Source organism: Artemia franciscana, chromosome 15, assembly GCF_032884065.1.
Source record: "Artemia franciscana chromosome 15, ASM3288406v1, whole genome shotgun sequence".
Classification (NCBI taxonomy): Eukaryota; Metazoa; Arthropoda; class Branchiopoda; order Anostraca; family Artemiidae; genus Artemia; species Artemia franciscana.
Genome location: NC_088877.1, coordinates 25,464,919 through 25,482,405, shown reverse-complemented (window position 1 = coordinate 25,482,405; position 17,487 = coordinate 25,464,919). Strand labels below are relative to the sequence as shown.

Genomic DNA, 17,487 nt, shown 5'->3' with positions numbered 1-17,487 from the left:
CTATTTGGAAAAACTTTGTCCTAAGGGACACAGAAAATACTAGGGGACAACAAAAAAGCAAACTGTTGGGTATAACTTCCCTAGGTTTAGACTAAGCAGATGATTTGATGTCCTAGATACAAATTCTAGCGGAATGAATGAATTTTAGGAGGTTTGATGGTTCAGGGAGGGGGAATAGGTTCAAAATTGTATCGATTTTGAAAGCCATATTAATAGAAAAAAGTTTTATTAAAAAGATATTTATATAATTAAACGAGGTACTGCCCTTGAAGTGGGAAATTTATGTCAGCAAGTGCAAAGATCTTCTTTCACAGCGCAATTAAAAATTGTTAGACTATTGTCTTAAAGAGCCAATAAGGAGAAATGCGCCAACTAAAGTTGCTAAGCTCAGTGCCATTCCAGAGGACCCGTTGCATGCTTCACCTTGGCATGTATAAATGCACGATCTGTATTCTCGGCCATCACCTGAAAATGAACATGTACGTAAAATCGGGCTTATGATTTACATTACAGAGGCAAAAATTGAAAATGCATCAGCTAAGGTGAAATAAATTCAACTGGCCCACTATCCTATGGTCAAAACATACGCAAAACAATATGGTCACATCTAGTGAATTGGCACCACTTCCAGACCCATGCCATGAAAAATCTGAATAATTTAATATTGACGAAGGAGAAGCATAATCAAAAGTAATAATGGCTTTATGAAAAAACTCTAATGTTACCCGGGAGCGTCTGGGAGAGCTCTAGGTAACATGATGCTGACCCTCAAAGCCATGGCTGCACTAACAACAAACGGCCTAAGTACCTCGAGCAGATGATATACGCAGTCAAAATTTCAAACAGAGATGTCTCGTAGTTTTAAAAAGAAGATTTAGGATGGAAAAGTACCTGGGATTATTTGTGTACACGTAAGGAAAATATGTTGCTTTTACACTAGCTTACGCAAAGTAATGAATAAATTTAAGTAAAATTTTACAAGCTGTTACGAACCAAATTCAGCGTATTTTATTGTATATACTTATTCCGTATTGGTTTTTAGAATGATTTATATGTTTTTTTACTTCCAATTATGTATTGGTTCAATGTATATTATTCAACTGACTTTTTAGCCCTATATAAGGTTCTGCACAGAATTTGTATTGAGGGCATTTTTCGTTTTTCCTGCGCAAATGAATTTATTTCAGTGTATCTTTAACAAGTCATTTTAAACATTTCTAAATAAAAGTAATCTATTATCAGATGGATAGTACGGAATTAGTGAGATAATTTTCGTCCTAAAAATCTGGTAGTTATTATGCAATGCTACAAACATCTGCTCGATAGCTTTATTCCACTTTTCTAAACCTCCTATACCGGGCTCATTACTGAGTAGGCTATACTCTTTTTCTACAATATGAGTTAGCAGTTCTTTTGGACGTACTTCTTAAATGTCTAATAAAACACCTGCTAAATAGTACTCTGAGAGCCAAACAATAGATATAAATTTTGGAAGGGGAAATACCTATTGGTTTTAATTGAAACTATAATTGTAGAACCACTGGCGTTTTTTTTTCTTGGGAAGCAAATTGCTTAATCTTGTGATTTATTATCATGATCTTTCTTGTCTCCCCTTAGGGTTAGACCCACTGTACCTCCTATTTTGGACGGCCTGTTCCCCTTGATTCGCTATTTTTTGGTGCATCAATCACTAGCAAATTTGAATTTGGCAGGGTATTTACTACTACAGCAGCATCAAACAGCCTGAAACCAACATAGCTACCCACACTCCTCCTTCACCCCATTCTATTCAAACCCTCCCTCTTTAAACCCTCCCATGAAGTTCCCATTTCCCTTAAATATTTCCTTGCAACATCCTCCCATCCGTGAAATAATCCCCCCTCCCTAATAAACCGAAATATGCTGCAACCAAAAGTTACAGCATATCTGTCTTTAAGGTCATGCGATACCTTAAAGAACCACCCTATCTCGTCTACTATAAATGTTTTTAGTTTTGCGCGGTCATATCATTTAGAATTAATTGTTTGGTTTTACCATAGCTTATAGAGCTTGGATTATAAATCTGACTAAGCTAAAGAAAACTAAAAGCCGCCACCTATTTTCCCTAAATCGTAGAAAAATTAGCGAACTTCATACTTTTGTGCAAGAAATAGACATGTTCAGTTCAAATGAAACATATATCATCAGAAAGTGTAAATTTTGTCTTTTTTTAATTAAAAGGAGCAGAATTTTCTTCTTAAGTTCAGGAAAGAGAAGTCCATTAAAGGCTCTAACATATCTGCTAGGAAAACACTAAAAATAAGTTCAGAGAAATTAAAATTCAAGTTATTTGGGAGTTTCCTGTGGTGCAATCGACTTTGATTGAAAAACTCGCGGACAAAAGGGAAATAAAATTGACTGTCTTTTTAGTCAAATTGCACTGTCAAACCAGAAATTCTCGACAGCTTTTGATGACAGTTAGTACCCCAGGAGAATTCGCTAATTTATCCTTTGTCTTTGAGACGGTCAGCGGACCCTGCAGGTTGCTAACTGATTTTTTAGGCATCTTATCGTCAACCTGTGTCTTTTTTTCAAACACTACTTACCGGGTCTCCTAATATAGTCACAGAAGTTATGTAGATAGCGATCTGAGCAGAATCTTTTTGTCCCAAGCTGGCCTAAAAGATAACAGGGAATAGTTAGAATTTGCAGGAGCAACAGTAGCCTTGTTCAAGGCAACAAGTAAATTCCCTTTTAAAACAAAATTTTGGAGCTTTTCAAAGAAAATACAATGAATAATTTTTGGAATGATAAATTTGAAATGAATCCTATTTGGGAGCATACAAAAGCAAATGAGAAGCAAATACTCAATTTCTCTTTTGTAAGTCTTGAAAAAAGAAAACACCAAGGATTCCTGTATATCCTGATTACAGGTAATTTATAAAGCTGGGAAAAAAAATTAACAAACTCAATCGAACTATTCACGCTTTGTCATAGATCGGGGTCCAAAAACTTACCTCTGGATTCAGCTTTTCATTGATTTCCAACATTACGTTTAGCTTTATCTTGGAATTGTTTAGGTTGCGTTTAAAACAGATATTAGTATCCGGGAAAAAGATAACAAATCATTTTACTGAACTAGAGTTCACTAAAAGTTTAATGCTATATCTAATGAATGAAAAAAAATCTTTACGTTAAAGTAACTTACGAAGGAGCTACTACAATGGACCTGAAAAAATACTGAAATCAAAAATGGATGGTTTAAACTTTACAGCTATGCCAGGCCGAAGAATAATTCAATTCAGATTCGCCATGGATGTAATTTACAAACAGTTCATGGTAACGAACTGTAAAGTTTTCAAGATTTCAAGCAGCTAAAGTGAAATTCAAAAAGGAGAAGGATTCAGTAGAATTTTGAGTATCATAATGTGAACATCACAGTTGATGCAGGAGACGTGCAGCTCACAAAAAGAACTGAAAATTCTCCCTTTCTCCTTTTCTTACAGCTTGGAATAAAGTCTTCATCATTTAATTTCCATTATAAAAGCATTTATTCCAAAGAAAAAACTTTTGTAGATAATCTATAGCAGAACAGGAAATCAGTTTGCTATTTGCACTTAAGCATTTAAAAGCTCAAATTAAACATGCTAGCTAAATATGACTTCTGTGAAGTGTTTCGTATTTGCGTTTTTTTCGTTTTTTTTTAGTATAATATATATCACAGTTTAAGATCTGTAATTTCTCTTTGAGTGTCCTGGTCGTCATTTATATTCCCTGTGTCCCGGTCGTCATTTGTGTCCCGGTGCCTTGTTGATGGTGATTGCTAATCGAACATTCATTGTGTCCCGGTCGCTTTCTCTTTGAGTGTCCCGGTCGTCAAACATATAATTGTCAATGGGAAAAACAATCTGTATTCAGATTTATATCTCATTAGTCTAATGATTGCCCTTGAGCTTTGTTGATGGTGATTGCTAATCGAACATTCCCTGTGTCCCTGTCGTCATTTATATATCCCCCTGTGCCCCCCGGCGTCCCCGTTGTAGTTGCTTTCCTGTTTCCCGGTCGTCATTTGTGTCCCGGTGTCCCGGTCTGTAATTTCTCTTTGAGTGTCGCGGTCGTCGTTTATATTCCCTGCGTCGCGGTGTCCCGGTCGTCGTTTTTGTCCCGGTCGTCATTTGTGTTCCGGTGTCCCGGTCTGTAATTTCTCTTTGAGTGTCCTGGTCGTCATTTATATTCCCTGTGTCCCGGTCGTCATTTGTGTCCCGGTGCTTCGTTGATGGTGATTGCTAATCGAACATTCCTTGTGTCCCGGTCGCTTTCTCTTTGAGTGTCCCGGTCGTCATTTATATTCCCTATGTCCCGGTCGTTATTTGTGTCCCGATGTCCCAGTGTGTAATTTCGTCAATCAACAAACATGACGTCAGTCGACACACAAACATGACGTCACTCGACACACAGACAACTTATTATATATATATATATATATATATATATATATATATATATATATATATATATATATATATATATATATATATATATATATATATATATATATACTAGCTATATATAGGCGTTACGCTCCATATTAGTTACGCGCCATTGTAGTTGTGTCCCTATGTCCCACCTGTGAATATAGATAGATATATATATATATATATATATATATATATATATATATATATATATATATATATATATATATATATATATATATATATATATATATATATATATATATATATGTTTTTAACTACGTAAAACTTGCGAATATACAACATTCTTTGCTGTCCCATTGTCTGTGCATATAAATAGATTGTCAGGTTTACCGACTCTTGAACATGCAACATATAATGGTCAGTGGGAAAACAATCCGTATTCAGATCTATACCTCATGATTCTAATGATTGCCCTTGAGCTTTGTTGATGGTGATTGCTAATCGACGATTCCCTGTGTCGCCGTCGTCATTTATATATCCCCGTGTGCCCCCCGGTGTCCCGGTCGTCATTTATATTCCATGTGTTCCGGTCGTCATTTATGTCCCGGTGTCCCAGTCTGTGAATTCTCTTTGAGGGTCCCGGGCGTCATTGATATTCCTTGTGTCCCGGTGTCCCGGTCGTCATTCGTGTCCCGGTGTCCCAGTCTGTATATACATTCGTTTTTGAATTGGCCTTTTTTTAGGTTTTAGTTTTCTGCCTTTTTTTTAGTTTTTTTTTAGTTATACCTCATGATTCTAATGATTGCCCTTGAGCTTTGTTGATGGTGATTGCTAATCGAACATTCTCTGTGTCCCCATCGTCATTTATATATCCCCCTGTGCCCCCCGGCGTCCCCGTTGTAGTAGTGTCCCTGTGTCCCGGTCGTCATTTATATTCCCTGTGTCCCGGTCGTCATTTGTATTCCGGTGTCCCAGTCTGTATATACATTCGTTTTTGAAATGGTAAATGATGAAATAAATTTTTGTATTTTTCCCCTTTTTTTCTTTTTAGTTTTTTTTTTTGGTTTTTACATTTTTTAGTTTTTTTAGTTTTTTTTCTTTTTTCTTTTTAGTTTTTTTTTTATTTTTATTTTTTTAGTTTTGTTTTTCTCCTTTATTTTTCTTTTTGTTTCCTTTTTTTAGTTTTTTTTATTTTTTAGTTTTTTTAGTTTTTTAGCTTTTTTAGTTTTTTATTAGTTTTTAGTTTGTTTTTTTCTTTTTAGTTTTTTTGTAGTTTTTACCTTTTTTTTAGTTTTTTTTTTACTTATGTCCTGGTCGTCATTTATACTCCCTGTGTCCTCGTCATTTATATTCCCTATGTGCCGGTGTCCTGGTCGTCATTTGTGTCCCAATGTAATTTCGTCAGTCGAAAACATGACGTCAGTCGACACAGAAACATGACGTCACCTGACAGACAGACACACAGACAGACAACTTATTTTTATATATATAGATATAGATATATATATATATATATATATATACATATATATATATATATATATATATATATATATATATATATATATACTAGCTGTTGGGGTGGCGCTTCGCGCCACCCCAACACCTAGTTGGTGGGGGCGCTTCGCGCCCCCCCCCAAGCCTCCCCGCGCGCGTAAGTCGTTACGCGCCATATTAGTTACGCGCCATTTTAGTTGTGTCCCTATGTCCCACCTGTGAATATAGATATATATATATATATATATATATATATATATATATATATATATATATATATATATATATATATATATATATATATATATATATATATATATATATATATATATATATATATATATATATATATATATATATATATATATATATGTTTTTAACTACGTAAAACTTGCGAATATACAACATTCTTTGCTGTCCCATTGTCTGTGCATATAAATAGATTGTCAGGTTTACCGACTCTTGAACATGCAACATATAATGGTCAATGGGAAAACAATCCGTATTCAGATCTATACCTCATGATTCTAATGATTGCCCTTGAGCTTTGTTGATGGTGATTGCTAATCGACCATTCCCTGAGTCGCCATCGTCTTTTATATATCCCCCTGTGCACCCCGGCGTCCCCTTTGTAGTTATGTCCCTGTGTCCCGGTCGTCATTTATATTCCCTGTGTCCCGGTCGTCATTTGTGTCCCGGTGTCCCAGTCTGATTTCTCTTTGAGTGTCCCGGGCGTCATTTATATTCCTTGTGTCCCGGTCGTCATTTATATCCCCCTGTGCCCCCCGGCGTCCCCGTTGTAGTTGTGTCATTTATATTCCCTGTGTCCAGGTCGTCATCCCGGTATACATTCGTTTTTGAATTGGTATATGATGAAATAAATTTTTAATTTTTTCCCTTTTTTTCCTTTTAGTTTTTTTTTATTGGTTTTGACCTTTTTTTAGGTTTTTTAGTTTTTTTCTTTTTTCTTTTTAGTTTTTTTGAAGTTTTTATCTTTTTAGTTTTTTTATTTTTATTTATATTTTTTTAGTTTTCTTTTTCTCCTTTAATTTTCAGTTTTTTTCCTTTTTTAGTTTTTTTTTTTCTTTTTGGTTCTTTTAGTTTTTACCTTTTTTAGTTTTTTTTTAGTTTTTTAGATGAAATTTTTTTTAGTTTTATTCCTTTTTTTCTTTTCAGTTTTTTATTGGTTTTTACGATTTGAACCTGGGACCTTCATTCTCCGTTCTGACACCCTCTCTCACCGAGTGACTACTCCAGCATGTTCATTTTGGTGTTTTAAATGGTATATTATTAACCAAATTAATGTGTTTTACAATATACTAAGCATCGTCATAACAAAAATGACGACAACTAATTTCATGACGTCAGTCAACACAGAAATTAAGTTCTGAAATTAAGTCATGAAATTAGTTGCCGTCATTTTTGCTTAGACGGTGACGTCATTCAAGTTATATAAGACATATGTTCACGTAGAAATCTATTAATGTTTAAGTTTACAATGACTGATGAAGATGCTCAAAGAGTCTATGCCAAAAAACTTGCTGCTGATAGAGAAAGTCAGAAAAGAAAGCGTGCCGAGGAACTATCAGCAGCAAGTTTTTTGGCATAGACTTTTTTTATTTTTTAGTTATTTTCATTTTTAAGTTTTTTTATGGAGAGTAAAGGGTTTTGTTTTTACCACAGTATAAGAGATTCATATTTTTTAGAATACAAGCAAAGACTCCATACATATTATTTTGTGTGCAAACTTTTTTTTTTCTATTCGTGGTAATTTTTGGAAGGTACGGAAGGTATATTATATTTAAGGTTTACTGCAAGCTTCATATGATAAAGGATCTTTGATTTTAAGATAGTTTCTTTTTAACCGTGGCTAATGGTATTATTAATGAAAGGGATGAGATAAATAATTCCAAAAGGAATCCTCTGATAGAATTCAATAAATACATTTCGACACTAAACTCACAGCAAATGTTTAGAACAAGATCCACGGGAGAAGTTACAACATCTCTTCTAACTTGTGACATAGGGGGGGGGGGATTATATTTAAAATAAAGATATCAAAAGTTCTTTGGTGGGCTTTCTGTAAATAGTAAAATCTAATTTGTTACAGCTACCAATAATCAACACATCTAATAACGGTATTTTAATTGCATTCTTAATTTCTTGAGTGAATTATACATTTCTATCATATATATTAAGGTTGTCTAAGAGCCCGGAAGTTCATCTTCCCCACAATTCCAGAGTGATATTATATCATCTGTGTAACGTCACCAGTAGTAGTGTTTCAAAAAATACGAACTTAAAGCCTAATTTTCACGATGTTCTACATAGATACTCGCCAGTAAACCTAATAGAGGTGCCCCCAAGGACAGACCTTTTGTTTACTGGTAAAAAGAATTACGGAACTGAAAAGACATTGAATACTTCTTAAAGTTTTAAAAAAGTAATTTAAAACATCGAATCTATTCCTGTTGCCGAATCTTCAATTAAAGTATTATCCAATCTTAGTTTTTTAATAATTGCTCAGATTTTGCGACATGAATTAGCTGTGGAATTATGTGGAAGACGAACTTGGAGCATTTTAGGCCATCTTAATCATTTTGAAAAGCCGCAGGTCCCAGGAAACTTACACCAGGGGAATATGAGCCTGCGTTCCTGTAACACTTCAAGACTTGTATAATAAGTTTTCCCTCCCCTTCTGCCTCCAAAATCATTTTTTGGTTGTTGTGTCTCTTAAAAACTTTTGTTTTCAAAAGATGCCTAACAAAAAAAAAAAAGTTAAACGCATAAAAGAAAGCAATTTACTTTAATAAGGTTGATATATACTAACCCTCAAAAATTCCTGTGGACTTAATACAATACTGTGCGTTGGGAGCTTTGCATTCTTTGGGCTGAATTTTCGAGACCTTTGGGTCAAATTTTTCACCACAGTCATAGTCTTCAAGTGAATTACACTGGTAGCATTTGAGACCTTGTACTGAAATTGAGTGCATTTTATTTACAGTGCTGTGAAACATAAAGAACGAAACTCTTGTGCTTGAAGTGCGAAGAAAGTTAATATAAACGCTGAGATACATTTCAAAGAAACGAGCTTTATCTCAGTACTATTAATGCTCTCAGAAATTTCTGTTTCTTACTAACCCCCTATTCCTCTTTCAGTTTTCTAAGCAGGACACTTTGGTTTGATACAAGTAGTTTTTTTCTTTAAAGAAAAAAACAAACAAAAAAATAGCATGAGAAAAAAAATCGTTTGGAGCAAAAGACCTTTAGCAGGCTTGGCCTTTTTGCCTAAGCTTTTGTTTTAGCCAAAAGTTGAGCTTTGTACGGTCAAGGTCCAGAAAACGAAAGAATGACACTATTTTTAAGATGATTTACCCACTTCACAACTTTTTTGGATTACCATGAGTTCAAAAGCAAAAAAAAACACATACATCAAATCAAAAGCAAAACATAAATTGTGCATTTGACAACCTTGAAACATTTGGTACGACATAATCAGCATACCCGTTTCTTTGAAATACCCATTTAGCATAATAGTAAGCATATAACAAAATTTTGGATACCATATTTTTCATCAATTTCTCTTTTTCTCGATACAATGAATAAGCAAATCTATTTAATTTTGGCAGTTTTACAGATCAAAGTAAATAAAATCGAAAAATGTAAACAAACACGCCAGGTATAAACATCCATGCCAATAAATATTTAGTCAATTTGTTGTATCTCTGTTTTAAGTAATCTGTAAAGCCCAGGAACAACTCTGTTGCACCATATGAAACGAATCGTATGAAGGAAATGGTTTTACGAGATTATTTATTTTAACTTTAGTTATAGTTTTAACCAAAAAAAAAAAAAAACAGTATTTATATTTTGTATAGTATATTATGAGGTAAGCTGCCTCAAAGGAGATCATGTCTTTTTAACTAAATATCAGATGTTCTTGTAGCGCATCATTCGGCCCGGCTTGTGAAACTGCGATCAGAACTTAACGTAAAATCCCCAAAATTGCAATAACATCTAGGACTTTTTGAATTGCTGCGGCTGCAATTTACCAGATAAAGGTACATTCAGATTGACAGCTACTTTTGGCGTCGGCAGTTAGTCCAACTCTGCTGTTGAACAGCAAACGAAATGTGGCATTGGCGTATCGTCTCCTTTTTTATTCTCCGAGAACATAACATAAAATTGTCTCTACTTTAGTGAATTTACAGTAAACGAAAACAATATCCAATTTTTTGTTATATGCAGATAAAACAAAAAAAATTGCGACACAAAAGGTGAAGATAAACACATAAATTTACCGTCAAAGACTCCAGTCATTTTAATACAATATTGGGCATTTGGCACACCGTAACATGGAAGCGCTTGCAATTCACCATGATTGGCTCTTTCAGAGCATCTGATATCTTCTAAACTTGAACACTGCACACAGTTCAAACCCTTCGCTGTGGATATATCATGTTCAATATATATATATATATATATATATATATATATATATATATATATATATATATATATATATATATATATATATATATATATATATATATATATATATACATATATATATATATAATACAATTATAAAAAGAAAAAAATGACTACAAAGTCTGTATTCAACGCAGATTTACCTTCTTTTTTATACTGTTTTTGTTCAAGGTTGTATTTTCTATGCTTTACTTTGTTCTTAAATCTTTGTTTCTTTTTTTAGGTTTAATAAGCATTTGAAAAAAGCGAGAATGAGTCATGAGAAATAGACAGGATGATGGATAGACTCTATACATAAGTATCTTCCCGAACATCAATAAACTTACTTTTGATTAAACGGTTAAAATAGATAAATATAGAAAAGTTCTATAAAGCCGTCTAAAAGTGCAAAGTATTGAAACTACAAGTTGAGAAAATATAAGCTGTAAAATCCATTGCAACTACGTTGGCAAGCAGTAAGTCCATTTCAAAAAATTTAATTGATTTGACGAATTGTTTTATTTTATTTTACAATCACTACGTAAGTACTGTTCTTTAAGCCATTGGTTATTTTTGATCTGCCGATTTTTACTTGACCTTTCAAAAAAAGAGAAAAAAACGCAAAAATATGTAATGGTTCCAAATGCAAGGCATTTGAACGAAATTATTGAGTAAATAGACATTTTAAGACATTACGGTTCAATTTGGCCCTAAAAAGTCACTCAACTTTGCTTAATGTCACCCATAATTTACAGTTACACTAAGTCCATCATTGCATTTGAAGAAAAATAGTACTCAGGAACCAAATTACCTGAAAAGCACAGAAGAAAGTCACTTTTTATTACATTCGAAATTTTAATACTGGAAATGATACTTACTTGTAGACACATTGACAATGATTACACTGCGTAAAATCGCAACAGATCAGACTTTTAATAGAAGAGGAACAATCAGCTCGGAAAAACTACTGATAGTTTTTGTTTAATCGAAAGGAAATATCTTGAGTGGATTAGGTAACTTTTAAATTACATACCATATTAGTAACTTTTCAAAAATCATAAGTAAGGTTAATTTTTTGGGTAATTATGTACCAAGATTTTTCTATGTAGGAAACACTAACAATAAACAAGAGCTAAGAACTCATATGGCACGTGTGACGAGGTCGGAAGAGCCAAGAGCACATATGGCATGAGCTCTAGCAAAATTCTAAGAACCAACAGATTGATTTGAAAGGAAAATCAGAGGTTTAATACCGGTCGGGAATTAAAATAAGAGCTCTGAGACACGAGGTCCTTCTAAATATCAAAATTCTTCAAGATCCGATCACCCACTCGTAAGTTAAAAATACCTCATTTTTCTAATTTTTCCTCTCCCTTCAGCCCCCCCCCCAGACGGTCGAATCGGAGAAAACGACTTTATCAAGTCAATTCGTGCAGGTCCCTGACACACCTACCGATTTTCATCGTCCTAGCACGTCCAGAAGCACTGAACTCGCCAACGCACTGGACCGCCCGAACTCCCCCAAAGAGAGCGAATCTAGTCCAGTTACATCAATCACGTATCTACGAAATTTGCTTATTCTACCCACCGAGGTTCATCCCGATCTCTCCACTCGAAGCATTTTCCAAGATTCCCGGTTTCCCCCTCCAACTCCCCCAATATCGCCAGATATAGTCCGGATTTAAAATTAGAGCTCTGAAACATGAGCTCCTTCTAAATATCAAATTTCATTAGAATCCGGTCACCCGTTCTTAAGTTAAAAATACCTCAATTTTTCTAATTTTTCCGTATTAACGCCCCCCAACTCCCCCAAAGAGAGCGGGTTTAGTCCGCTTATGTCAATCACGTATCTAGGACTTGTGCTTATTCTTCCCACCAAGTTTCATCTCGATCTCTCGACTCTAAGCGTTTTCCAAGATTTCTCGTTTCCCCCTCCAACTCCCCCAATATCACCGGATAAGGTCGGGATTTAAAATAAGAGCTCTGAGACAAGAGATCCCTCTAAATATTAAATTTCATTAAGATCCGATCACCCATTCGTAAGTTCAAAATACCTCTTTTTTCAATTTTTCCTCTCCCTCCAGCCCCCTAGACGGTTGAATCGGGGAAACGACTCTTATCAAGTCAATTTGCGCAGGTCCCTGACACTTCTACAACTTTTCATCGTCCTAGCACGTCCAGCAGCACCGAACTCCAAAAGAAATGGAAAGCCCCCCCAACTCCCCCAAAGAGAGCGTATCGTTCCAATTATGTCAGTCACGTATCTAGAACTATGCTTATTCTTCTCATCAAGTTTCATCCCGATCTCTCTACTCTAAGCGTTTTCAAAGATTTCCGGTTTCCAAGATTTCTGTTTCCTCAACCCCCAATATCCCCGGATCCGATTCGAATTGAAAATAGAGTAACTGAGACATAAGATCTTTCTATATATCAAGTTTCATAAAGATCCGATCGTATATTGGTAAGATAAAGATGTCGCGATTTTCACTTTTCCAAGATTTCCGGTTTCCCCCTCCAACTCCTCCCAATATCACAGGATCTGGTCGGGATTTAAAATAAGAGCTCTGAAGCAAAAGATCCTTGTAAATATCAAATTTCATTAAGATCAGATCACCCATTCGTAAGTTACAAATACCTCATTTTTTCTAATTTTTCCGAAATAACTCCCCCCCAACTCCCCCAAAGAGAGCGGGTCCAGTCCGGTTGTGTCAGTCATGTATCTCGGACTTGTGCTTATTCTCCCCACCAAGTTTCATCCTAATCTCTCCACTCTAAGCGTTTCCCCAGATTTCCAGTCCCCCCCTATCTCACCCCAGTGACATTGGATATGGTCGAGATTTAAAATAAAAGCTCTGGGACACAAGGTCCTTCTAAATATGAAATTCCATTAAGGTCCGATCATTCCTTCGTAAGTTAAAAATGCCTCATTTTTTCTATTTTTCAGAATTAACCCCTCCCCCAACTCCCTCAAAGAGAGCAGATCCGTTCCGGTTATGTCAATTCTGTATCTAGGACTTGTGCTTATTTTTCCCACCAAGTTTCATCCCGATCCCTCCACATGAAGCGTTTTCTAAGATTTCCAGTTTCCCCCTCCAACTCCCCCCATTGTCACCGGATCCGGCCTGGATTTAAAATAAGAGCTCTGAGACATGATATCCTTCCAAATATCAAATTTCATTAAGATCTGATCCCCCGTTCGTAAGTTAAAAATGCCTCATTTTTCTAATTTTTCCAAATTAACCGCCACCACCCCCCCACTCCCCCCAGATGGTCGAATCAGGGAAACGATAAATTTCTAATTTAATCTGGTCGGGTCCCTGATACGCCTGCCAAATTTCATCGTCCTAGCTTATCTGGAAGTGCATAAACTAGCAAAACCGGGCCGACAGACAGACCGACAGAATTTACAATCGCAATATGTCACTTGGTAAATACCAAGTGCCATAGAGAGTAGTACTTTTAGTAAAAATTTTTGAGCTTGCACTTTTGAGCTCTTAAAAATGATGAATTTTCAATTAAATTATGAGTTAAGGCCGTTTTCGCCATAATAATACTACGTTTTCTCAGCGCCGTTTTCTTGGTCGTTTCCAACAAAATAATACTACATTTTCTCAGTGCCAAAATTATTTATAATAAGGTTAGTTTAGGTTAGGTCAAAAAGTGCTTAAATTGGAATTTGTGGTAGAAGCGATTATTTTATTCGTAAAGAACATAAAAAAAGGCATTGCGTGGTATGTTCACTTTATTGGTAAGTCAATTATATGAACTGCGAAAAATTTACCATCAAAGCTCACTTTGGTGAGTGCACTTTGGAGGGTAAAGGGATGAAGGTATACGCTTCAAAAGATCTTCCTGCAGCATAATTCAAGCTAAGCTCTGTATCTCTTCCCGAAAGCTTTATTCACCTAATTTCTGATATAACAAACATATTATCTAGAATCTTGTTGAGATAGATAGCCTATGTGAAACTTTCAGGAATTGATCAACAGTTCAAGTTAGGGCTACATGAGGTTTTTTCAACAATCCACCTCTAGCTTTTCCTTAAGTATAGGGCATTGAATTCATATGAACATAGAAAAATAATAAGCTAGGTCTTGAAGAATCGAATCTTCAGATATGAGGTTGTACGCCAGGGACGTTATTTGAGGGGGGAGAGTTCCCCCTCCATTTTGAAAAATACCTTTTCCAGTATTTTCTTTGAAAATGTCTTTTTTTGTATTTCATTGGAAAAATTTGAAAAAAGTGTTCCCCCATTTATCTAAAAAATACTTTCACCCCCCCCCCTCCTTCCCTACATCTTTATGAATTGACACCAATGCTGTAGAGATGTTTTCAGTCTCATACCTCCACTCCTTTTGTAAAGGTTCATGTAGCGTGGGACTAGTGTCCCAAAGATTCTATGTCAGCTAAATGCATTTTAATTTAAAAAATTACAAATTTAATTTAAAACGGAAAGGGCTTAACAGACCAAGACCTAAAGAAAAAGCAAACCCTGAGCCAAAATTTAGCCTAGTTGTTTGTTGTTCAATAAAGACAGGCTAGGCCATTTAGACCAAATCTTCTACACTTTTCCAAATTATTCTAGATGACATAAATCCCAAGAGTCTAAGTAATGTTTTATTATTAGGCAAATGTAAGTTCGTTATGCCTAGGCTGCTTAAAAGAAATAGAGAGAATTTTAGAGCAATTAGGCCTAATGCAGCCTAGGCTAATTGTTTTTAAAAGAAAATATGAATAGAACTTCATAGAAATAATAATCTTTCTCAGATAATTGAGTGATATCCATTGAAATTGAACAAATATCTTACCAGCATCACAAACTAAACACAGCAAAACCAAAATGGCAGTTGCGCCAAAGCTTCCTAATAATCCTTTAAACTTCATCTTCGAAACTCATATGTCCAAATAAATTGGCAAAAATCACATTCAAATCTGACTTCACTTTAGTGATAGATCTAGAGCACAGCAATATTTAGACCTTTTCCTTAACAGTTTTCCTCGTTCCTCATTTTTGAATTTTTGTGTTATTCAACTTCAATTTAATATTACCATTTTTAACATAGGTACTAACTAGTTTTCTGTTTTTACCTGCCCTCAGGTAGTGGTTAAAAATGCATTAGGAAGCCTCGATCGCGGCTCTATTGCATGCGTAATTTGCCTGAGAGTATCTGCGTCAGTGGCAGAGGTGTTATTATTCACGATACGAGCGGTTACATTTAAACTTTTAAGGTCCATGCCAAAAGTCCCAGGGTCCATGCAGAAAGTGCTGGTTCAAAGCATCCTCCTTCATGTCAAATGATTGAAAAAGTTGTATTGCACTATTCAGTTATTTTTCACATTGTCCTTATATTATGATTGTGATAAATTATTAATCATTACTTAGTCCTTAACGTATAATGTCTTTCCTTGATTAATTTCAGTTTTAGATCCCTAAGAAAGTTTTTGCCATGATTTATGCTTTGAAAATACCATATATATTTAGATTTTATTAATACAAAAAAAGGTAAAACCATTTGCGGACGATAACCAAGGAGCTGCCTTTGTCAATACAAACTAAAACTCCATAAAAAGTTTGACGACAATATATACATCAATGAGCCTCAATTTAATGCTGATTCGACATATGTAAAACTTATGAAGTTAGTGTTATGCATAAAAAATATGTTAGCGAAAGCGATTTCTACAACTTAAGAAAAAAGGATAAAATGCTCCCCCAAAAAGGAGTGGGTATCTCAATAAAAATTTCACTATAAAATTCATCACATTCGAAAACCCTCTGGTTAAACTTACAACCCTCTTTATTCCAAAATATAAAATTTCGTATTTGCTTTCCCTAGGAGGAGATTGTGCCGTATAGAACCAGTGATCATAGGATATTACTAGAGTCATCATTCGAAGAAAATTTGAATTTCAATTGCCCTTTTTAAGTGATCAATCTATTGCAAGCACGGATTTAGCCATTTTCTACGACAAAAGAACTATCTTGGCCTGAGTAGAGCTAAAATGCTATTTTAAAGATACTCAAAAAGTGGAGATTCTAAGAAATTTATTCAGTTTAGAACTCCGTCAGCGAGCCATTGCTCGAAGATGTGACTGTTAGACAACGAGTGAGCAGCAAGAGGTTTGACGATGGAGCATGGGTAATTGATAGTGCTTTTTACAGATATAAGGGCTGTATACTTGGCGGGGGGGGGCTGTTGTCTTCAGATTTGAAAAGAATATTGAGTAAAGAAAATGAGTAAGCAATGTATTTGATATCAATATTTTAAATTGTATAAAACAGTATAAATGAAATTAAATAACTTGCACCGCAGCAAGAGAACTCAAAAGGTGCACAGACATAATCATACTAGCAGTAAAAAATAACAGTAATAAATAAGAGGAATGCAACTTAACAAGTTAGATCGAAGTCTTAAAACCCTTAAGTTAAATCCTAAAATAAATACCGTTGACAGAGTATCAGAGAAACTGGACAAGACAAATCAGCAGCTAAAGTACATGAAAGTTGTATGCAATCCATGATAAAGTAGAATCCCCATTCAGTACAAATTTGACAAAGTAAAATAACTCCTTTTTCAAATAAAGGAAGAAAAGACAATTAATTTATTTATCATTAAAATAGAATTACTGCGTATACTAAACCTAGATCACTAACAGTCACAGCTGACCAGAGGCTGACGAGGATTAGATCCTGAACAATTAGGTAATGATGGACACAATGCAATGGGAACAAATCAGGTGAACTCATTCCAGAAGGTAGACTATTTTGGATATGAGAACTTAACAAATCATCAAAAAATTGAAGCAATTGAAAAAGCTGCCAAATATTGAAAATCCTATAGGCAATCTTCATAGGAGACGAACCTGGCAGCAATAACAATGACGGCAAATACTACTTATAAACGTGGATTTTTCCTATCCTGTGGCCTAGGACATGGAACTAAATAATTCTTAAATGTATTCAAAGTACGCAAAACTTTCAAAAATAATCTTGCTGCGTATGACAATTGATGCTGCTGATTATTAGCACAGACAGAGTAAAATTGGGATCATGGGAATTACTTTGAAATTTTCAGTTTCATTGTTTCCATTTGCTCTAAAG

At 34.9% G+C, this 17,487-nt stretch overlaps 1 protein-coding gene across 2 annotated transcripts; it reads right to left on the bottom strand.

Moving 5' to 3' along the window:
• Positions 1-209: 209 nt before the first annotated feature.
• On the bottom strand, positions 210-15,503 carry LOC136036248 (UPAR/Ly6 domain-containing protein bou-like). 2 transcript variants are annotated; one of them, XM_065718364.1, is made up of 5 exons: positions 15,194-15,482; positions 10,217-10,360; positions 8,746-8,892; positions 2,586-2,657; positions 210-465 (listed from the first exon to the last, which is right to left on the bottom strand). In XM_065718364.1, exons 1-5 carry the CDS (start codon positions 15,267-15,269, stop codon positions 335-337), a joined length of 570 nt encoding a protein of 189 aa, XP_065574436.1. In that variant the 5' UTR covers positions 15,270-15,482; the 3' UTR covers positions 210-334. The 2 variants fall into 2 exon arrangements, with proteins under 2 accessions (XP_065574436.1, XP_065574437.1); XM_065718365.1 differs by lacking the exon at positions 10,217-10,360 and having other exon boundaries at positions 15,194-15,503.
• Between the last annotated feature and the right edge of the window lie 1,984 nt (positions 15,504-17,487).